At 51.2% G+C, this 22323-nt stretch overlaps 10 protein-coding genes across 10 annotated transcripts; 1 reads left to right on the top strand and 9 right to left on the bottom strand.

The window, feature by feature from the left end:
- Positions 1-8: 8 nt before the first annotated feature.
- On the bottom strand, positions 9-824 carry CKM354_000442100 (uncharacterized protein; the record flags this gene model as incomplete). Its single annotated transcript, XM_044799657.1, has 1 exon — positions 9-824. One exon carries the CDS (start codon positions 822-824, stop codon positions 9-11), a length of 816 nt encoding a protein of 271 aa, XP_044655592.1.
- Positions 825-1395: 571 nt separating this feature from the next.
- CKM354_000442000 (uncharacterized protein) lies at positions 1396-2082 on the bottom strand (the record flags this gene model as incomplete). The annotated part of the gene is made up of 1 exon (XM_044799656.1): positions 1396-2082. One exon carries the CDS (start codon positions 2080-2082, stop codon positions 1396-1398), a length of 687 nt encoding a protein of 228 aa, XP_044655591.1.
- A 178-nt stretch (positions 2083-2260) lies between these two features.
- CKM354_000441900 (uncharacterized protein) lies at positions 2261-2887 on the bottom strand (the record flags this gene model as incomplete). The annotated part of the gene is made up of 1 exon (XM_044799655.1): positions 2261-2887. One exon carries the CDS (start codon positions 2885-2887, stop codon positions 2261-2263), a length of 627 nt encoding a protein of 208 aa, XP_044655590.1.
- Positions 2888-3098: 211 nt separating this feature from the next.
- Positions 3099-3626, bottom strand: CKM354_000441800 (uncharacterized protein; the record flags this gene model as incomplete). Its single annotated transcript, XM_044799654.1, has 1 exon — positions 3099-3626. The coding sequence occupies one exon, from the start codon at positions 3624-3626 to the stop codon at positions 3099-3101; it is 528 nt and encodes a 175-aa protein (XP_044655589.1).
- Positions 3627-4191: 565 nt separating this feature from the next.
- CKM354_000441700 (uncharacterized protein) lies at positions 4192-5313 on the bottom strand (the record flags this gene model as incomplete). Its single annotated transcript, XM_044799653.1, has 1 exon — positions 4192-5313. One exon carries the CDS (start codon positions 5311-5313, stop codon positions 4192-4194), a length of 1122 nt encoding a protein of 373 aa, XP_044655588.1.
- Positions 5314-5556: 243 nt separating this feature from the next.
- Positions 5557-7312, top strand: CKM354_000441600 (NuA4 histone acetyltransferase complex catalytic subunit ESA1; the record flags this gene model as incomplete). Its single annotated transcript, XM_044799652.1, has 3 exons — positions 5557-5642; positions 5701-5728; positions 5870-7312. 3 exons carry the CDS (start codon positions 5557-5559, stop codon positions 7310-7312), a joined length of 1557 nt encoding a protein of 518 aa, XP_044655587.1.
- A 2472-nt stretch (positions 7313-9784) lies between these two features.
- Positions 9785-10852, bottom strand: CKM354_000441500 (uncharacterized protein; the record flags this gene model as incomplete). The annotated part of the gene is made up of 2 exons (XM_044799651.1): positions 9785-10208; positions 10470-10852. The coding sequence occupies 2 exons, from the start codon at positions 10850-10852 to the stop codon at positions 9785-9787; spliced, it is 807 nt and encodes a 268-aa protein (XP_044655586.1).
- Positions 10853-12107: 1255 nt separating this feature from the next.
- On the bottom strand, positions 12108-13532 carry CKM354_000441400 (uncharacterized protein; the record flags this gene model as incomplete). The annotated part of the gene is made up of 1 exon (XM_044799650.1): positions 12108-13532. One exon carries the CDS (start codon positions 13530-13532, stop codon positions 12108-12110), a length of 1425 nt encoding a protein of 474 aa, XP_044655585.1.
- Positions 13533-17507: 3975 nt separating this feature from the next.
- CKM354_000441300 (uncharacterized protein) lies at positions 17508-19957 on the bottom strand (the record flags this gene model as incomplete). Its single annotated transcript, XM_044799649.1, has 6 exons — positions 17508-17649; positions 17701-17952; positions 18374-18564; positions 18612-19589; positions 19645-19731; positions 19784-19957. The coding sequence occupies 6 exons, from the start codon at positions 19955-19957 to the stop codon at positions 17508-17510; spliced, it is 1824 nt and encodes a 607-aa protein (XP_044655584.1).
- Positions 19958-21485: 1528 nt separating this feature from the next.
- CKM354_000441200 (uncharacterized protein) lies at positions 21486-21770 on the bottom strand (the record flags this gene model as incomplete). The annotated part of the gene is made up of 1 exon (XM_044799648.1): positions 21486-21770. One exon carries the CDS (start codon positions 21768-21770, stop codon positions 21486-21488), a length of 285 nt encoding a protein of 94 aa, XP_044655583.1.
- Positions 21771-22323: the final 553 nt, after the last annotated feature.

The following is a 22323-nucleotide window of genomic DNA, read 5'->3' as shown; positions in this document are numbered from 1 at the left end:
ACCTCAGATCAAGAAGCTCCTGCAACTCCACCTTCTTCAATCTTGCCTATTCGCTCCCTTACCAACTCCTCAATCTCCTCATTCGAAATCAGAACATAGCGGTTCCCAATACCTCGAAACACATAACGTCGCAAGTCATCAGCCATAGACAAAGTAGTCTTGTAAGAGTCCCTTGGAACCCCAAAGCGAATGTCTTTCATAAGCGGCACATAGTTCTTGAGAACGCGGAGTTTGTCATGTTCAGTCCACCGGAACATGTGCCAGAACACGAAGATTGAGTGCTTGTTGCCGAAAAATGACTCTGCAAATTTTTGCCGACTGGCGCGATCTACGTGCAAGAGAGGTGAGAATTCGTTGAAAGTGATGATGCGGTCGAGAGCTGATATTGGGATCTTTGCTGATTCGGAAATTTCCCAGTCGGAGTCGCGCTCGCCGAAGAATGTCAGTGAGAATGCGTTTCGATCGGCGCGGTTTGCTTGCAAGATTGGTGGCAGCTGCTCGTTCAAGATTATGTCTCGCTTGGAGATATCCTTGGAAGGCACAGGGAAGCCAGGAGGGAACTCTCCGGGAAAGGTGGCGTCGCGATCAGAGAATACACCGGGCGAGGGTCGCCTCAGACTGGCAAGCCAGGATCCATCTTGGGTGTAGACTCGAATTCTCGATTCGGCCGTGAAGGTTAGATCGTAGATCTCATCGTAGAGTTCCTGCGGGAGCTTGTTGAGATGCTGCCGAAGTTTCAGGCTGGCGCAGTGGGCGTCCCCACTATTCATAGCGTCGTTGCCACAACCGGCGCCGTCGTCTTTGTCGTATTTGTCGATAGCCATTTCGCGCATCGAAGCGTCCGTCATCAAAGCAGTCGCGCAAAGGGCTTCTTGTCTCTCCGAGTTTCTCAAAGGTTCTGAGCTGGCCGTCTGGGTTGTGGGCTAGCTTGTCTCGCAGACAACTGCCCGAGATACTGCTACTTCCCGCCGACAACTTAAGATCTAGAGGAAAGTGGATACGTGGCGCTATGACTTGTCCGAGTGCGGTCAGCGACGAGGAAGAAGCTGCAGCGAAGGAAGGGCAACCTGCGAAGTCAGTGACAATATTCCGCCGCAGCTGGAAATAATTCGAAGCAAAGGAGGCAGCAGAGGGACGGTGACTCATAAGCAGACATTTTTGAGCGCTCAGTTGGTGCACCTGCTCACAGCGCGGTACAGGAGAAGTCAATCAAAAAGTGGGAGACAGGAACCTTGTCGGGAACACGTGGATCAGTATAAACCTTCAGCTGCTGCTGTGACTAAGAACGGTTTTTGGAGAAAGCAGCGTTCGACTATCCTGTGGTCCGCCCTTGTGCGTTCGACTGATACTTTGGTCCATCAGCGGTATGTATCGCCGCTCGATGCCACGTCCATGTTATTCTTCTTGCTCTGTTCGAGTCGAGTCAGTCAAAGTTGTTGTGTAAGCATTCTGGTCAGACGCACCTTCATCAGCAATCCCAGCGCGCTCCTTCACCAGCGCCTCGATCTCGTCGTAGCTGAGAAACTTGAAGCTTTCTGGAGACTTCTTCAACCATAGTTCGTGGAACAGCCCGGCCTCCTTCGAGTCCATGAATGACCGGCAGGGAGTCTTGGCTTCAGAACTCCATAGGGCATTCTTGATGAGCTTGCGGAAGTCGGGAATTCCCTCGAAGTAGTGGCGCAAGTCGTAATCGCGCACCTCGTACCCGACATAGAAGATGAAAGTAGAGTCTTCTCCGCCGAAGTAAGAGTCTGCGAACTTCTTCCTGCTAGCGCGGTCGACACGAAGCATGCTCGGCAGTCTTTCATCGAATGTAACGACTCGCCGAGAAGACGTGTCTGGAAGTACTGATGTAGTGAGGTAGAAGCGCGCCCATGGTGAGATGCCAAAGATTCGAATTCTTGAGGTCGCTGTAAAGGTGAAGTCGTAGATGTGGTTGTAGAGCTCTTGCGGAAGGCTCTCGAGACGTTCGCGGAGCTCGAGAATGCCGGCGTCGGCGCTGCTGTCGAGTTCGCTGCTGGTTCTGCTGTCGGTGCTTCCGTCGTGCTCGCGCTCGTCTTTGCTGCTGCCATCAGTGGCCATGATGCGAGTGGAGTGAGCGCTCGCTCCGCGAGCGTGGTGAATGGGATGTGGTGAAGAAAGGAGAGTTGCTGGTTGGAGGCAGAAGCAGTGTCGGTGTGTCGGGGGCGGGAGTAAGCGCGATAAAGCAAACGAAAGCGCCAGGTGAATCAACGGCGGGCGCTAAGGTACTGTCGCGAGCTCAGATGGCCAAGTCGATGACTTCGGATGTAGCCTCCTCAACTACTCCGAGACGCTTGTTCAGAAGCGCAGGAATATTCATGTAGGAGATCAAATCAACGTCCTCAGTGGAGAGTCCTGCCCATTTTGCGATGCGACCCTGTTTGTGTGAGTTAAGGGCGCCGTAGTCGTTCCATACGATCAAGCGAATATCCTGCATAAGACCCATGAATGGCTTTTCACGGACAGGGAAATGGCCCGTGGAGAAAATGAAGGTCGAGTCGGGATTTCCATAGAAGGACTTTGCGAACTTCTGTCTGCTTGCGCGGTCCACGTGCAGCAGATGTGGAGGTCTCTCATTGACCTCAACGGCTTGCTGCGAGTAATGTTTTGTGGCGTTGGAGAGCATGGAAGAGGTAGGACCATAGCTATTTTCATGGCTGTAGATCCGTATCTTTGCCTCCGCGGTGAAAGTGAGGTCGTAGATGTAGTCATAGAGCTCTTGCGGCAGGTTCTCGAGTCGCTCGCGAAGTTCGAGCCCAGAGCCAGAGCGGCCACTGCTGAAGCCGCTGTCATGAATGCCGTTCGGGGTGCCGCCGTCTTTGCTGTTAGCGTCACGGCCTGTGTTGCTGTTGTCGTTGAGAGTCATGATGCGTGTCGAGTTGCTCGAGCTGAGAAAGGGGGCGAGTGCTGGTGCTGCTGTTGTGTTGTGGTAAAGGAAAGGGAAGTCGATGTTGGTCAGGCGCGGCGTCAACGCGCCGCGAGCGGATGTTGACGAAATGAAGTAAAAATTGTCTCAAGTGAGGCTAAAGCAAAAGCTGCCGCCGGAAGGTTCGGTTGTGTGGGATCTCGATCCAGGATCAGGCATGCTGCTCATCGGCTACTGCAGCACGCTCTTCCAGTAGTGCTTCGATGTCCTCGCAATCGATGAAAGGAATGCTCTGTTCAGGTCTCCCAGTACGCTCCACGACGACACGCCTCCAGTATCTGTCGAGGACTCCATCTCCGTACCTACCGACACCCACGCGAAGGTCTTTGACTAGCTTCAGATGCGTATTCTCCCCAGGAATTGAGCCTAGAGAGACGACAAAGAGCGAGTCGGGGTTGCCGTAGAAGGATTGCGCAAATTTCTCCCTGCTTGCACGGTCAACGTGCAGTAGGTGCGGTATCTCGTTGATTGTGACGACTTCTTCGGAGTACGCCTTCGTCGCCTCTCGAAACATAGCAAGAGTCAATCCGTGGCCGTATTTGGATCCAGGATCGCGATTATATAGTCGAACTTTTGTGTCGGCTGTAAAGGTGAAATCGTATATCATCTTCCAGAGCTCCGGCGCCAGCTCGTCGAGCCGCTCACGAAGTGTGCAGCCATCCACGCTTGAGTTCGCCATGTTGCGCGCCGCGATCGCCTTAGTGCTTCGTGGTTGGGCGAGTTACGGTTTTGCTATCGTTAATGTGCTTGAGTTCGGGAAGACGAGAAGGGCTGCTTGCTGGGAGTGCAAAATGCCAGAAGAAAAGCGAAGTGGAAGTGGAAGGAACTACACGAGTGCCTCATGTGAGTCGCAGTGCAAGTGAAGCGGAATCCTCAGAAGCAAAAGCCCATGCAACTCACATAACTGCTGCAGAGTTCTCTCCCCAGACGCTGAGAGAGAAACAAGTGAAGTACGCGAAGTCTTGGGGGCTGTGAAAGCGAGCATCGGCGCCGCGCACTTCGATCGTTTGACTTCGACATCAGAGTATCTGCTGGTAATTCAATGCCTACGCTGTGGCTCTGACGAGCAGGGTAGTGACTGGAATGACCCGGGAAGGCAAGTAGAACGTGGCATCGTAGGGTTCGTGAGTCGAAGCAGAAGGATCTATCGATGGAAGACGCACATGCGGATTGATATCAAGTACGCTTCAGCTTCGCTTGTGACAGTTCTCTGCGACGGCGTCAAGGTATGGAACCGCTTGTCCTCACTTCCTCTTCGTACGCTTCTTCTTCTTCGTCTTCTTCTTCTTGCTCGCTTGCGTCTTCTTGCCCTCCGCAGTACTTGCCTCCTGTGACAGAGCCTCCTCAAGCTCCTCTCCAGACAGCAGATCCAGATCATCCTCCTCGTCCTCTGCCTCTTCATCCTGCTCTTCCTCATCATCGACATCTGGTGTATCCTCTTTCATATCTTTGACATTCTCTCTAGCCCCTACAGGTTTCCTATTCCCAAACCGCTTCCTGTTCTCCTCCTCGAATCCCCTCTTCTCTTTCTGGAACAGCAGCATCGTTGCTCTTGCATCCTCCACTGACGAATGCTCTCCCGTCTGAATCTCCAGCCCGAGCTCACTCCTCGCCAAGTTCCTCAGAGCAGGCGGTTTCCCTTTGCTCTCGATCCTGAACTTCGGGTATCTGGACGTGTCCCGCATATCACTCTTCGGGTGCGATAACAGCAGAGCGTTCAGGTCATTGCGCAGCGCATGTCCAACCAATATCCTGCCTTCCAGCAATTTCGCGACATCTTTCTGTACCTCTGCAAATGTCCTCGCGTATCCTGGCTTCAGATGGTGCGGTTTGATACCTGAGACGTACGTTCGGTAGTCTTCGATGCGAACCTTGGGCGGAGGCTGGACGTAGGAATCGTAGATTTGCTCGCCGTGGAAGTTGACGAGAGAAGCTCGCGCGAGAACGTTGTCGAGATGTGGAGGAGGTCCAATGCCAACCATTTCGCAATCGAGTGCGACATATTTCCCGATCTTGTGCGTCGGATGCGGGCCTCCATTCACATCGTCTGTGTATGAACCTCGCTTCTTCGTTGTCCCATATGCCGCTGCCACATCCTCTTGGGGTATCTCATGCTCTTTGACCAGATCCACCTCTTTCGCCGACGTCGACATGACACCGCCCATCTTCCGCCTCTTGCCTAAAGCCGTCCCGTTTGCAGACTTGAAATCAAACGTCTTCTTCTTCTTGAATGCAGTCGTCGACTTTTCCGGCGCTCTCTTCCTCTTCACTCCATTGCTCTCGCCCTTGGCCTTTTTCTCCGCCTCCAATCGCTGTTGCAGAATCTTCCAATTGCTTCCAATCGTTGTCGGATCTGGACCTGACATCTCTTCACGTCTGCATTCTCTGTGTTGCGACGACGGAAAGAAGTCGCAGAAGGTGTAACTTTTTCTGGAAGCAGCTCAGGCCGATGTGAGGCTGAAATGCCGATGTCCGCTGTGGCGCGGCTTCCCGGGCGCAATCCAGCTCGACTTGCGACGGATGCGACGACGAGCTGCATTCCATCGCCACAACTTCACCTTCATCGACAAGACTACGATATTCGCAAAAAAGGACAATAACTGCCCGTCATGGTCCGCGACGACACCAAGAGCGGCGGAAATGGCGGCGACGAGGTGAAGGCGGAACGCGGCATGGCGACACTGTCGACGTTGAGGTGAGTAGAACAGCGCTGAGTACTTTACTTGATGAGAGATCTGACATTGTATGAACAGAATCGGTACAAAAGCCATGGTGGAAAAGGTATGTTGTGTTTGATACAAGCCCAGCGAGCAGCCGCAACCTCAAAGCCGTCGTGAAAACGCAAAAGTATTGCGCATATCGTGTTGCTTGCCATACACTTTGCCTGCACTCTGTATACATACAATACTGACAGGTCATCAGGATGGCGAGAAAAGAAAAGCAGAAATTCTGTCTATGCAAACACGAAAAGGCAGACCGACCTTCTACGTGCATTATCAAGACTTCAACAAGCGTCTGGACGAATGGGTACCCGCGGAGCGTCTCGATCTGACACAAGAAGTTGAATGGCCGATTCCTGAAAAGGCGGATAAGTCGAAGCAGAAGACAGCCCAATCGAAAGCTCAGCCATCCAAGACGGACAATGCGAAAAATACCAAAGTCGGGCAGAAGCGACCTCGAAGTGGTACTGCCACACGAGAAGCTTCTGAAGCGCCTACGGATCTTGGAGCGAAACTCAGTATTCAGAGGTCAAAGTCCGGAGGTGGCAAGGAGAATCGAGACCCGAACGTGGCAGTTCTGACAGAGGACCTGGATGGAACGCCGCAGCCTGACGACGAGTCTGCAGTGGATCTCGTGGACATGCAAGAAGCTGCTGCCGCCGCAAAGGCAGTGCCGAAGACCGTTCCCTACTCACGTGAAGAGGAGATCGAGAAGCTTCGTACTGGCGGCAGTATGACCCAAAACCAAACCGAGATCAGCCGTGTGCGAAATCTGGACAAGCTGCAAATGGGAATGCACGAGATTGAGCCTTGGTATTTCTCACCATATCCCGCAGAGTTTACAGACTGCGACATGGTATACATCTGCGAGTTCTGCCTCTCCTACTTCGGGAGTCAGTTCCAATTCGGGCGGCATCGCAAAAAGTGCCAACTCAAGCATCCTCCTGGAAACGAAATCTATCGCGACGAACACGTCTCCTTCTTCGAGATCGATGGCCGAAGACAACGAACCTGGTGTCGCAACCTCTGTCTCCTCTCCAAACTCTTCCTCGACCACAAAACACTCTACTACGATGTCGATCCTTTCCTATTCTACTGCATGACCACACGAGACGAACACGGTCATCACTTGATAGGCTACTTCTCCAAAGAGAAAGAATCCGCCGAAGGCTACAACGTCGCCTGTATCCTCACCCTCCCCCAATGGCAACGCAAAGGTTTCGGTCACCTCCTCATCCAATTCTCCTACGAACTCAGCAAAATTGAAGGCAAACTCGGCTCACCCGAAAAACCCCTCTCTGATCTCGGTCTCCTCGGTTACCGAGCCTACTGGCAAGATGTCATCGTCGACCTTCTCCTCGAACGTGAAGCTGAAGCTGGAGGATCTGGCGGCGCGGCGAGTATTGAGGACATTGGAACTTCGCTTGCCATGACGACGAATGATGTGCTGCATACTCTGCAGAATTTGAATATGTTGAGGTATGCGAATAAGAATCATGTTATTGTGCTGCCGGAGACGGTGTTGAAGGCGAGGGAGGCGAGGAAGGAGAAGGAGAAGATCAAGGGGAAGAGGATGATTGATCCCGAGAGGTTGATTTGGAAACCTCCGGTTTTTGCCGCGAGTGCGAGGACGTGGGCGTGGTAGGCGAATTGGAATGTGGGAAAAGTGTTTGTGGGGAGTGAGTTGGCGTTCAGGATAGGATATACCCATGACATGATGTTTTGCTTCTACGCGAAGATTCTCAGTCCTGCTCTTTTCGCAGCTCCTTGGCACTTGCGCTCTGCCATAGTTTCTTGCGGCGATGATGCTGCTATAACCTGTTTCATGCAGCTGGACGGCCAGTCCAACATCATAGTCCCAACCAGAGACCACCGAAGATAATTGCACCGGGTGTAAACTGCGGGCTATCGCGTTGACAGGGAATCAGAATGATTCTTCGGAATGTGATCAAGGTTCAAGTTGGAGTACTAGTCGTCGAAGGATTTTGCTCTCCTTAAGTGTCTTGTGGCATTTACATTATAGGAACGGCCCTGGAAGTCTCCCTCGATGTGGCCACTACCAAGCCAAAAGCGCCCAAGAGCGACGGTCACAGACCAGCCAATATCAATGGAACGACCTGAGCTTCCAATAACGATCGTCAGCGGCATTCTGGTCTAGTCGATAAGTCGCCGTGCAGATGGGCGCTTGACAGTGGAGCAAAGATGTGCAAGGCGACAGGCAGCATTTAGCCTGCTTCGCGTCGTTGCAGGTCTTGCAGATTGTCGTCGGCGATTGTTTTGCCGTTTTGCCTTGTCTTTTGATGTTTTACAATCTGAATATTCTTTTGTAGTTCTTCGCCCTGGTATTCGCACAGCCCGTTGCGTCTTCTGCCGAGGAGGCATTCCACTCTGCGTTTTGCGATATTATGTCTATTGTTCATCCAGTCTCTTTTTGGCAATGTGTACGCCACCAGACTCATGTGCCAGGAAAGATATACAAAACAACTTCTTGCCACAATAACGATCGTCGGCGGCGTTCTGGTCTAGTCGATAAGTCGTGCGCCCAACTGCGTATGCTCGACAATTGGGGCGGTGGCTATGCCGTATGGAGGCTACGTTGAGACCTTGTATACGATCTCTGGTGCGCACCATGTCGTCCGAATTTCAAAGCTGCCATCGATGATTGTTTTGCCCTTCATCTATGTGTTTTATCGTTGTTGCCGTGTCTTCGATTGGACCAAAAGATATAGAGACTGACCTTTTGCTGCTTTTCCATGTAGTGCATGGATTAATGCTAGAGGAGCAATGTGATTCTTGCTGCAGAGAATATGTTGCTCATTCGACGATGTCGTTTTGACGAAGTCAGCTTTCGGCCAACCCGCGCAGCTGCTAGACATTTTATACGAAGCAAATTGCTCTTCGTCTACGATCGTCAGCGGTGGTCTGGTCTAAGCGATAAGTCGTTCTCAAGATAGGCCGCTCGACGATGGTAATATAAGGAGAGTGACTTGGAGGCTATACTGTAGCCTCCATCTGATCCGATCATTGCTTCAAAGCTGCCGTCGACAGTTGTTTTGCGCTTCTCATGTACCTTTTGCACCTCTTTTGGCAATTCCGTCTGTGTCTGCAAATCAACGACAATTTACACTCGTTTTTCTTCTGCTGCTTGTTGCCGCAGCTTGTGAAGGTTCTGTGTTGGAACAGTGTTTCGATTTTGCTCGTGAGAAATGGTTGTCTAAAGAGTGAAGCTTGTTAGCGAAGTGGCATTTTGGCCACAACGCCGTTCGGCAGAGTATATGAACGAAATGAATTGTTCCTCTGATAACGATCGTCGGCGGTGTTCTGGCTAGTCGATTAAATCGTTCCCAAAGAACGTTCCGAAACGATAGGACTGATGGGCTGGCATGTGGCAGCTATAGTGACATGGGACATTCGTGATGCCGTATATCTCGTTCAAGATTACTGCCGGCGATTGTTGTCTTTTTGCCTTTCATCGCCGCCTTTGCTGATTCTTTGAGCTCTGCAATCGATTGATGATGTGCACTCTTGCACTTCTTTGCTACTTGTCCGCATACATGTAGCTTATGAGATGCATGCCTGAGAAGCACGTCGTCTTCGCTTCCTAGAACAAAGACGCTTGGTCGTAGTCTCTGTCCCGACTGCAACCACCAGGGTACATTTACAGAATGGATCCTAGGTCCAATAACGGTCCCTCCGGTGTTCTGACCTGGTCGATAAGTCGTTCCTGCAATGGCACGCGCGACAATAAGCGGAAAGCTGGAAGCCTATCGAGGCTTTGGTAGCCTAAATGGGCCATCTTTTCGATCCGTTACAGCTAAGAGATTGTTGGCGATTGTTTTGTTCTATTGTGTCATTTTGCTGATTTTGCCATTTCACGTTTTCCGTTCAGACTTTTAGATCCGCGTCTTCTTCTTTTGTGGCTCGTTCGCGTACATTGGGATGATACGGCCTGTAGCGAGGGAGTCGGGCAATGTGCGCGGCGAGATCGCTCATTTTCACAGCGAGCGTCGACGGTGTGCTGGACGAGTCGGTGAGTCGTCCTCAGAGAGAATGCTTGGAACCCTTTGCGAGGACTTGGAAGACTTCGACACAGTGGTCGCCCGGTTCCGAGCCCATGTCACTCATTATCCTCTTCCTTCTTGATTTGTTTGTCTTCCTCATCCTCGCTCTTCACCTTCGCCTCCTGCTTCTTCGTCGCCTTCGGTTTCTTTCCGCCGTCCATCTCATACCCCTTCCAGATCCCCTCCTCCTTCTTTACTTTTCCTCCGGCTTCGACCCATGCCTTCTTCTCTTTCTGCCATTCGTCCTTCAACCTCAAATACCCTTCGTCCTTCATACATTCTTTCCAGAGCACTTTGAAGATCTCACTCGCAGCCAATTTCTCTTCCTGTCCTGCATGTCCTGTACTCTTGGGGAGTTCTGTACGTTTTAGGTGGGAGTGATTAGGATTCTTGACTGGGTCGCCTGTAAGAGCAGCAGCTTCGCGTTCGAGTTGGAGGGAGGACTTTGCGTATTTCTTGCCGCCGGCGTGGTTGGCGTATCTGGGGGCATTGGGTGTCAGCTGTGTGGAGACGATGTTCCTAAGGAACGAGCAGTGCGAGCCATTTGGGCAAGAGTACGCCTATGGTTTGTCCTGCTGTACGATACAACACGACGACTGCACTTTCATGGTATCTCAGTATAGGATCTTGGTTACCGTGGTATAAGATCTCCACTCCAGGACGCATGACAGTCACGCATTGCGTCTTGTTCAATAAATGTACCTTGTCACGACGACACGCACTCCCATGCTTTTGACCTACCTTTTCGCCCTGGTCATACCCATCTGAATGAACTTCCTCGCCATATCACTCCCCACCAGATCTCCCTCTTGCACATAGTGATCAAAGGCACCTTTCAGTGTCTTCGAAGACTCCTCTGCAATTGGCACAGTCCTGAAGCGCCAATGCGGTAGGAGGATAGACTTATACGGCTCAAATGTCAAGACTCCTTGCTCTCCTCGGGCAATCTCATACGACATGCGAATGTGTTCATCGTGGAGGGCAGGCGTGGGGAAGAGGTCGTGGACGCTCGTGGGCTTTGTCGTGGCTGGCGGCGAAGAGGCGGCTTTGGCGGACACCTTTTCACGTGTCATCATAATTCGCTGAATATTGCTTAAGGCATAGCAGGGCGAGGTCCGGCGCATAATAAAGGATGTCGACGGGTGATGTTCACGCTGCGGAATGCGAGTCGCGGTCGTTGTCGCATCATGACGTTGTGGATCAAGCCCTCAAAAGGCGCTTCTGTAGGCTTCACTCATCGCAGAGCAGCATCGTACTTCTTCTAAAGCGTGTCAGCTCATTGCCGCTATGCCCAACAGGTTGTTTGATGCTGCAATGCGCATTGCACGAGTGCGCATAACTGTGAGAGGCACTCTACGGGTCGCCGAAGCTTCTGGCGCTAGTGATCTTGGCTTTCAGGTGAACTTCCAACTCTTGTGATATCACTCCACCACCGCGCACCAGCTCCAGGCCACAAGCTAATGTGTCATCATCTGCGATGTCTCTGGCCCATTTCAGCTCTTGTTACGACTATTTGGTGGATAGCCTGGCTCCGGCAAAGCTAGGGATGAGAGTGGGGTCCTTGCAAGGCTCAAAAAGTTCCAACTCAGCCGAGACTTGTTTGAGCCCTTCTATATTCACATAACGTCTTCCGCAGCATCCAATAGCTACGGTTGTATGATGTAGTGGTTAGCATACCAGATTTTGAGACGGCTGTGCTGTTGTACAGCTCACATCATAACTTCTGGTTACCCGTAAGTTACAACAGTGAAAACTCAACCATTGAGTCACAAACTAACAGAGCAACAGCGGTTCGAATCCGGGTACGACCTCTCGTTTTGCTGATTCCATAGCACCAGAAATCAAAGCGTTCGGAGCAAAACTGATCGAGATATGGCGTGTTGAAGTGAAATATATCTTTTTGTCGGATGTCTTCACCTTTTGCTCAGCAACGACTACGCCCTTCTTTGTCCGCTTTCTCATCCCTGTGGACGGTCAGGCGAGGAGCCGTATGCTCATCGAGCGCTACAATGGGCCGTATCTTGCAGGTCCCAGTGTGGACATAGACTTTTGGTGAAGAGTATCACTTTTTTGCAGTAGTGAGAATATTTCACGCGAAGGCACATGGGATCAGAAACATATAATGACAACCAGCCTTGCACATTGCACGCATGGTTATTTTCCATTCGTCGTCATACCTCTATACCCATCCGAGACAGCGCTCGCTGAAACGCTAGACCAATCGAAGCTCCAAGCAAGCAGAGGTGTTGCCACCACAATGCGTCTTTCAATACATGCACCCATTGATCAGAAGATTACCAATATGACCACTCAGGCCAGCCGAGAAGATGATGTCCAACACCAATATTCCATGCTCATGATCCGTCAAATTATGTCGTCTCACAACGGCACATCCTCCATCATTTCTACAGCACCCTCTCTCCCTACAGTCAAGATTACATCCCCCAGCGTCTTGGTCGCGAAGCCAGCCTCGCAGTATGCAAAATAGTATTCCCATTTCTTCTTGAAGATTTCGACCTCCTCTTCCGACATCTTGCGGCCTTGGCGTTCCTGGAATTCCATGATCAGAGCAGGTCGGATCTTGGTTGCGAACGACTGCATGAAGTTCTGTCTCCACAATCGTAGAGTCTTCGCATAGTGTGGCCCGATATTCTCAACACTTTCGGGGATCAATCGTGGCTCTACGCCCTTCTTCGCATCGCTCGACCCGGCACGTATGCTGTCAAGCAACTGCGTGATCGTGGGCAGATGACCACCTGGGAAGATGTATCGCCGGATGAAATCATCCGAATTGGCGTATCCCACGTATCTGCTCTCTGGTATCGTGATACACTGGAAGCATGCCACGCCGCCCTCGCTCTTCAGCAGCTGATCGACGCAGCGGAAGTATGTCTCCAAGTATTCGGCTCCCACAGCCTCCAGCATCTCAATCGACACCACTTTGTCGTATTTATCCTCCTCTTTCTGCGGCACAGGCAGAGATCGATAATCGCACAAGAGAACCTTGATGCGACTGCTGTATCCCTTTGCTGCAATCCTCTCCTCCGCAAGCTTCTTCTGCTCTTCCGACAGTGTCAGAGATGTAACTCTGCACCCCGTCTTCTCCACCGCCAGTATAGCGAACGAGCCCCAACCCGTACCTATCTCCAATACATGATCACTCGCCTTGATCTTACAGTTCCGAATAAAGCGATTCAGCTTCCGATACTGCGCCTGCTCAAGCGTCTCTTGCGCACACATCGGATCAGATTTCGGCAAAAAGATCGGACACGAGTATGTCATGTCTGGGCTCAGAAAAGCCTCGAACATGGTGTTCGAGATATCGTAGTGGGCGGAGATGTTCAATTTCGCGTTCGTGAGGTCGTTCGTTTTCCTGATCAAGCCGGAGATTCGTCCGAGAATGTTACTGCTCAATGTCGTGCCGTTGGATAGGTATTTTTTGTTATTGATGAATAGTTTGAAGAATGCTGTCAAATCGGTGCAGCTGACCTCTCCGAGCATGTAGGATTCTGCTAGACCCATGTCTGCGAAGAGGAGGAGGCGGATCCAGAACATGTCTTGGTGCACTGTGAGCTCCGAATGCGCAGTCGCGTAGACGTTCTTCTCCGAGCTCTCGTCTTCCAGACCAGCTGGTTTTGGCGATCCACAGACTGTGGTCGTGCCATCTGTGTCTGTGATCTTCAGAGAGCCAATCTGAATGTTCCGGAGCAGGTTGAGGATCTGGCTGCGGGCAAGTGACAAGAGAAGAGGATACACCCATGGCGTAGCGAAGGAGGCCATCACGGCCGCACCGCGTTGAAGCATGGTGAAGCTGGATCTCTCGCCGGAATCTCAACCAGATGATGGCCGGAAGAACGAGGGCTGCGCGTGCTTTGTTGGGAGTTAGAATGTAGCCTGGCTTCCGCAATGGCTAAAACGACGCGTGAGGCCTCTTTGTTCCGGAATCAAGGTCGAGACTCTCTTGCAGAATGATAGTGGTATACCCCAACAACAATGCTTCTGGCAATCCCACTCAACGTTCTCGGCCGTTAGCAACGTCCAGAGCTTTCCGGACTCCGTCTTATCGTAATCGATGCTCCGAAATTCAAGGATGATAGCAGGAGCGCAACAGTAGATGACGCGTAGTAGTGAGGAGGTAGAGGAGCAGAGCAGGTGGTGAACCAAAAATCGAAACAACACACCTCGGGGTTAAGCAGCGCCTTTTGCGACAGCTCTCGCACATTCCGCCGCGTCTGTCGGCAAGTTGCGATTTCGAGCTACGGGGACTGCGAAAGTGCGTGGCCGGGAGGATATCCGACCGAGCGTCAGACCGTTTGGAGGCGTTTCCAGCGCCAGTAGAGGAGTAGGATGATTGGTGTGACGTCTTTGACTTGCTGCAGTAGGAATGGTTGCTATGCGGCATCGCAGGATTGACTTTTGATAGCTCCGCTATCAGAGACATTTTCGAACATGCCCTGTTCAGCTCTTGTGTTTTATTTCGAGCCATTCGATGAGGTTGACACTGAATATCGTCCGATAGAGTGGAAGCTGCGCTCTCATGTAAATCCGCGAACATGCAGCTTCCTGAAAAGGACAAGCGATGACCAAGACACGAGCACCGAGATCGATCACCGGCACGAAATGCCGAAGAATTGCCCCTCCAATGCTTGCAGCGGGGCTCAAACCTTGGCAGGCACAGACTTGGCCTGCCCAGAATGGATGTGCTCAATGGTACGGTGGAAAAATGATGGTTGCGGTATTTCTTTGCCTTCATCTTCCTGGTTCGGATACGTTGCACATCTCCAGAGACAGACCAACAGCATAGGATACAGACATCTATGGTACTCTCGCACGCGGTGTTCAGCGTTCCATTTCAACTCCAAGGATTAGTGATCTCGATGTCGTGCTGGAAGTTACGCGCGTAGGTCGAAATCCTGCTGGCCCAAAGCCATAGGCAACGCGGCCGGACACATCACGCTCATCATCCATTTCTACTCCTCACTCACCCTGACAATCAGAGTCTCTTGGCAATCATGAATCGTGACTTATCATGGTCCGTTGCTCTTGGCTGGACGAGATCAATCTCCACGAGAAAAAGAAACAGTCTTGCAAGGGAAAACTGGCGACAACATGATCATTTGGATTTCGAAAATACGTCTACCTATGGCAGGGGCATACGATGCGGCGAATTCACCATAACAAGTTGTACAACAACTGCTGAAGAAAGATGCCATAGCCAGTGATACGTCGCGGCAACTAGATCGACCGGGACCTTACTCAGCTGAAGACGAAGCACGCAGCGAAGACGTACGTCAAGCATTCGGCGATGCTCACAATTTCTCGACACAATGGTCTCCGGGTTGTTAGGCGACCGACAAGAATGTTCTCTCTGACGATGTTTCACCAACAGCACTTACTCTCTCAGACGGCTGTGTTCGGGTTGGTGAAAAGCTGATGATTTGCCCTGATATCTGCTCATACTAGCGGCTATGTATACAGCTGATCGGAGGAGAGTCATGTCTGTTGCCACTTCAAGGCTCGCACTCTCCGAAGCTTCCACCATAGAGGCTGCAATAACCAGAGCAGCACTGAAAATCATACGAGCACGGGGCTAGGTCCTTTCGTTAGCAAGAGATGTAGACGAATACCTTGGGTCAAGAGCATTTCACCAAAAGCTTCGAGGCAGTCTCCGCCGAATTGGGCCTCAGGTTCGGGGATAGGGCTGTAGCACAAATGGTAAGCAAACAGGAAGCGGAACTCCCAGTCGTAGTTGTGATTCACTTACCCAGCCACGGCCAGGGTCACAACGGCAAGAACGGTGGAGAAGATGGAGAACTTCATTTTGACTCTGACTTGGTCGTTTTGGTATGTTCGGGATGTTGAACTGTTGATTGAGCGCAATGATGCTGAAGATCAGGTTCCATGGATCATTATATACCATTCGCGCCCAAACCGCCGTCTCGCTTGTAAGACATGAAAAGGCAACGATGTTCAGCCAAGAGTTCAAGTGCTATACCTCTATTCTCAAGGAAGCCACTTATCCTATAGCACAGTGGGCTCCAAAGTATGCTTACACGCTTTCTCGACAACGTGTACAGACCTTCAAGCAACATTGGCTGTGCTTGAAAGACCAACTTCGCTAAGGAACCAGCCGGCCTCCTGCGCCCCGCATTTGTGCTTTCCAGCTTTTGTCTAAAGCTTTGCGATGCTTGCCAGAAGCCACTGGATCGACGCTTTTAGCTCAAGACAGCCAGCCAAGACTACTTCATCTTCCGCATAGGGTCTAAGGGCTCGGTTCTAAATCTGACTCCGGTAAAGCTCCGTTGATCTCTGTGTATTTGGCATTTGCTATGTAGCATGCCGGCAGATCAGTGGTATGCAGTCTATAAGCTTATCGAGGGCTCTTCAGAACCAAAGACAAATACCTGCACAACTCTTGGTTCGTACTCCTGTGATCTGAGGCGCGCTGGGAAACTGGTATGGGCAGTGGGTACTGTCTAGACTAACAGTCCGACCTCTGCAAAAAATTACCATATGCAAAGTGTGCGTACCAAGTCCGAACTGCCAATGTAGAAGGACTTTCGCTGCTACCTTAGCTGTAAAGTCTAACAACCCTTTTGGAGGACTCGACCTCGACAGTGATCGTCACAAAGACCTCGTTCCTGTCCTGGTGTTACTGATTCGGCGGATAGCTCGCACTTGTTTCCGCAGGCTCGCGGGCTGCGATGCCATGGTCGATTCGCGCAGACAGAAGCACCGTAAGTTCGACTTCTGCACCTCAGCTAAATCGCCTTAGGTCTGTTCCCACGGCCAATCAGGGCGAGTTAAAGCCTCAAGGCATTGCCAAATCTGCCAGAGGCTGACATCATAAGCAGTTAGATGGACTTCGTATCTACGCAACGATGACCAAGTGGACCTCACTTCACTCATCATGAGTATATGGCCAGTGTAGTCGCCGGAGCCTAGTTCTCAAGGCAATGTTATCTGCTCAGGTCCTTGACCCAGAAGACGTCACTTCAATATCTCCAACACGAACCTCACACCCTGACCGGTATGATGAGGTGTGTCAGCGGTGTCGTATTGAGTGGAAGGGTTACATCAGCTAGGGCGTCACTAACCCAGAATTTTCGGACTTCCCACACTGCCGCGACTACGTCGCCTACTCCGTCGCAGTCATTTTTGATGATTGGGTTGGACGTTTTGCTAGTAGCATTGACCTAATGCAGGTCCTGCAAGAGGTTCAGCCACGGCGTCATCTGACGTGCCGTGAAGAGTCACTCGGACCGCATGCACCCTTTCCACCTTCCCAAGATCTATGCCCCTCAGCTCACTCCCATCATCTTGCCAGTAAAGTCTATCAGCGAATCTCAGTATATGTCTCTGTAATCTTTCCTACAGTTCACGGAGAAGTGGTGCCGTCTCTGTTTCTAAATCGCCCGTTGGGCCCGCGTCTCGTCTGATGACGACAAATAAAATGCCCTGGATCAACGCAAAAATCAGGTTCCCTACAGTCGCCCAGCCCACCGTTTGATACCACACAAGCAATTTGATTGATAGAGAGTATTGTGGCTGTCCAGGCTCGACATCGAATGATCCACGCGGTATCCTCAACCTTAAGATCCAGCTGATTCCAACGACCAAGAATAGGACTGCTTGCACTGCCAAACCAAACACGCTCACGTTTCTTGGCCTTTCAATGGAATGGGTTGCCCGAATCTGTGTTAGTAGTCCTAAGACAGCGAGGACGTTGACGACAGGATTGATGAAGATTAGATGGCCTCCACTGAAAAGTGCACGCCCTCAATCGGACCCATCGTCTTCCTGGAGCGTGGTTTCATACGCGACGAATGCCAATGAGAAGTTGATATAAACCAAGTATGCCGTACTCAGCGCAAGCTTCTGCTTCGTGGAAATTGGAGGAAGCCATAGTACCAGTGCGAATCTGTGTTCGTTAGGTATCAGCGTATTGAGTGACATGTGCATGAGAACCTACAAGAACAGATGACAGACCCACACAATCGTCAATTGTACCACGTTAAGGCAATCGTCAAGTCCGGCCTTCGGTTGCTCGTGCAGAAAACTGTGCGGCTCGATCAGGATTCCTTGTAGGCCGCGTGTCAACTGTTCTGTGGCTGACACCAGGTTGCAAAGTGTGTATAGAGACGACAAGCCGGCGCTGGAATTGGACCTCCATAGAAGTGTGAGCTGCGGACCGAATGAAAACGCGGAAAATCCGATGAAGAGGCTGTCGATCACATCAGCTTGTGTATGCAATGTACAGAAAGATGACATACATTGAAAAGACTCGCGAAAGTGCTGCCATCGTTGCAACGCCGGATGTCCTTAGCGAATGCTGAGAAATAGCGATGGCAGCCTTCTGGACACATATATGCTGCTAAGGGGCACGGAAAGATTGGCCTCGAATCCTTCATCCTGACTCACATTTCCAAGCGGCGGTTAAGTGAAACATGAAGCCAACTTTGTGCGTATAAGTACGCCGCAGACACACATGCCTCTTCCACAGCCGATCAGTGGCGTCCTTGATCTGATGAATCCCACTGCGATGAGCTGCTATTGTTACGCTATTTTTGGCCCGAAGACGGAAGAGGGATCTCGACAGAAACGGCATTGATTCAGACTCATCTCAGGCTCACAAAGTCACGTACTTATGCGCATTGCTCAAGGTCAACTTCGTCTCCCCATCATAGATTGCTAAATTCTCTCGCGCAATACGAGCAGCTTCTTCGATAATGCCAGGTACTCCAGAGTTCCGCGGAATGAATCGAGCTTTGAATGGTTCTGGTCTTATGTTCTCGCTTGCGGTATACGCGAAGATATCGAGCTTGACTTCTTCACCCTGCTCATAGTCAGCATTCAGCTATCCTCTCACGATTATCGACGTGCCTTGTCATCAAGTCCCGGAGCAATCTTGAACGCCCACAACAGCCTCGCTGTCACTAGACGCAGCCCCTGCTCGGCCAGTGGCTGACCACTGCATTGTCTTCGTCCCCATCCGAAAGCATTATGGCCTTTCTTCGAAGGGTATGGCATCCTCTCGTCCAAAAAGCGTTCAGGACGAAATTCATCTGGATTCGGAAAGTCGCGAGGATTTCGGTGGATAGCCCACACATTACCAACAATCCAAGTGCCCTTCGGAAAGACATAGCCTTGATACTCGTCGTCTTGAATAGGCGCGTGAGGAATACCGCCAAGAATAGTCACAGTTCGCCATCGCAGTACCTCCTCGACCAAGGCATCGACATACGGTAGCTCATCGTCCCAGTCAGGAAGTCGAGCCGGTCCTACGACACGCTCGATCTCCTCGTACGCCTTCTGCTGAGCTCGGGGGAAGCAACACATGGCAAGGATCATACTGATCATGGAACTGCTTGTAGTATCTACGCCGCCGCCGATGAGATTGGCCGTCATGTTGCCAGCTTCCTTCCAGGTGATGCGGCCTGCTGCATATTCTTCATACACTTTGGCTGAGAATTTGGCGACGTCTGCTTTGTTGTTCTTTGCTTCCGTCGTCAAGGCGAAGAACAAGCGAGTCTGTCTGTGAGCGAGATACCGAATCAATCTTGGCAACGGATTGAGAAACACCGGCAGCTGGGTGATAGCCGGTGTCACTTCCATGATTGATTGGCCTGGAATGACGGCGTTGACAACTTCCATGAAAGCTAAAGCCTGTTTGGCCACGTAGTCGTTCAATTTGTCAATGCGTCGTCCCCATGCTACTACTGATGCCACAGAGCAGGAATACCGTTCGATGGATTCAACATAGTCATCGGGATGGCAGAGAAGATCGTGTAAGAGCACTTTCGTCTCGTCACCTTGAAAAGGTCTGTATTCTTTCACGGCCTGGATACCGACAGCGGTGTGCTAAATCATCAGCTGACATGCTTCACCGTCTGTGTACGAAAATGCCTCTACTCACTGTTAGTCTCCTATGTAGCCTCCATTGATCATTGTACTTCAGACAGACTTGATTATTGTTGGTGGTGTCTGTCAAATCGCCCATCATCTGGACTTGGAGTCAGCGTCTTCTTCCATCAAACTCCATTCTGGCGACTTACAACCATCCTTGGCCTGGAAGAATAAATATTGGCCCGTTTCTCAAAAAGGTCAGAAATACACCATGCATCGTTACACACAATAACCGGACGATGACCATTCCAAAGAGTGATCATGGCCGACTTGTATCGTATGCCGAGCTGTTCCCAGTGTATCCATGGTCGCTTCTGTCGCATGTGAAAGTAGTTTCCCAGCAAAGGCAGGGGCATTGGACCTGGCGGCAACTGCTTTCGCAAACGTAGCACTCGACGATAGTCTTGAGCGAGCCATATTAAGAAGGATGTTGATAGCGCGATGGCTATACCATATGTGAGCCGCACGAGTGAGGACATGATAATGGGACCGGTCCCCCACCAGTTGTGTCAGAGCAGCCTTATGATACCTACAGGAGCAGATCTGCACAAGATATACGGCTGAGTGACTATCAACTTATGCACGTAAGACCTGCCCATCGGGGCAGTGTCGTACCAGTCAGATGATCAATCCGAGCAATGTGGTTAGCAGCCAACATGATGGAACGTACTACGCCAGATCATAGAAAATCATTCGTTGGCAACAACTGCCGATTGCTCGACCCTTGTCCGCCACGCTACGATATGCCTGTCCAGCAGCGTGCGCCCAAGCTTTTGAAGCTTCATATGTGCTGACAATCGGCTAGGCATCGCTGATGCCTTTGCATGTCCGAAATCGATAGATGACTCGGCCGAGCATTACTACATTACCATCTAGACTTCCGAAAATTCGCGACACTGTATGAGACATATTGGAAGGACAAGAATTCGGCTTTCACAACGTGCGCCTATGGCCATGAAAGATCTCACGGCCAGTGTATCGCATCGGCAATGTTGTCGCAACAGAGACCGTCGCGGCTATGGAGCTCATGCCCAATGGAAAGCTGAGAAGCTGGTCGCATGTGTGCTGACTACGATAAATATGACAACCTTCGGCTTACGACAAGCGCTTGGCTCCGAGCCGAAGGCTCAACTTTCGCAGCGAATGTTCGTCGCGATCTTTGGCGAGAGGTACTGTCACAGGGTGCTTACTTGTTTTCATTCGAGCAGAGAGGGGAACTAGTGGGCGTAGTTCTGCTTGGCAATTTGCAGCAATCAAGATCCGAAACACATTGAATCGAGACAGCGGTGACAGGTCGTCTGCGGGAAGTGAAGTTGGAGATGTAAGTAGCTATTCCGGACCTGGAAACAAGGGAGTCGCAGATGAGACCATTGCCAGAGTCCAATGACCCTCTCAATTCGTGCACCATTCCTGTGGTCAAAGACAGTTACTACCGAGGGAGATCGCCGCCACAGGACGTCACTGACATGAGAGATTCGTTCAACGATGATCAAGCAGTTCTCCGTGCCCCGACATCTTCTGGTCACTCATATGGAAACTGAGCTAGCTTTGCGAGCGATATATGGAAGATTCAGGATTGCTTACCGACGCAAGAAGCCAGCTGAGATTCTGCATCGAATTTTCTTGACATGATACAGCAACTTCGCCGAGCTGCGAGTCTGGTGAAACATGGCCCGGGCAAGAGTCCGGACCAGTGCACGCTACTTTCAGACTTCTTAAGAAATTTCGAGATGCGATCGACTGACGGATGTCCTGCATATAGCCCCAGTGCGCCTTCCAAGGGCATCAAAAAGTTTGATGGCTCCCGTCTGTTCTCGTTGGATTCGGCCACTGGCTCCAGCTTCCCATCTTCTAATCGGCACTGTCCAACTGCTCCATCAGCATGCAAAATTTAATCTCTATTCCGCCAGCTCCACCGGAGCTCGAGCATGCACTCAATAGTAGCCCCCATTCTTCTTCTTCTTGCAAGTAGTTGCATAGCGTGGATACTTGGTAGTCGTGACTGTCTTCTTCCTCGTAGTTGTGATTACCTTGCCCTTCTTTGTAATCGTTGCAGTCGTCGTCGTTGTCGTAGGATTTGTGACTGTTATGGTCGATGTCGCCGTATTGCAAACCTGTGTCGAGGGGATCAGACATGTCAGAAGGGACGGGAGGTGCCGACAGTGAAGCTTACCACATCAGCAGGTCTAGTCACTGTGATGGTTCTCGTACTAGTGGTTGTGCTGGTAGACGTGATGGAGATGGTTGTAGTCGTGACTTCACCATTAGACACCTGTTGATGAAAGCACCCGTCAGCAAGGTGTTTTTATTGTGCTTGAACGCAGATATTGTGACGCGGGCTCTCACCGTGCATGTTTCGACGTCAGCGTTCTGGCGTGCAAAGATCGAGACATGATCACTATCCCGAGCATATCGGGTCTTGGGAGGACGACAAGTCGATGTGATGGTTCGAGTGATGGTCTTGTAACACGTCGAGGTCTTGGGGTTCGTGATTGTCACCGTGGCAGAAGCGGTCACGGTGGAGGCCTGAGTCGCTGTCGCAGTTGAAGTGGCGCAGGTGCTCGTGACGGCAGGTTGATTCACGGTGGCGGTCGTGGTGCTTGTATCGGTCACCGTAGTGAACAGTACCGGACTACTACTCGTGACGGTAGTCACAAGACTGGTGCAAGAGCGACTAGCGAGGGTGGGA

This window comes from Cercospora kikuchii, assembly GCF_019650295.1.
Source record: "Cercospora kikuchii DNA, contig_00003, whole genome shotgun sequence".
Classification (NCBI taxonomy): Eukaryota; Fungi; Ascomycota; class Dothideomycetes; order Mycosphaerellales; family Mycosphaerellaceae; genus Cercospora; species Cercospora kikuchii.
This window is presented reverse-complemented; position numbering and strand designations above follow the sequence as displayed.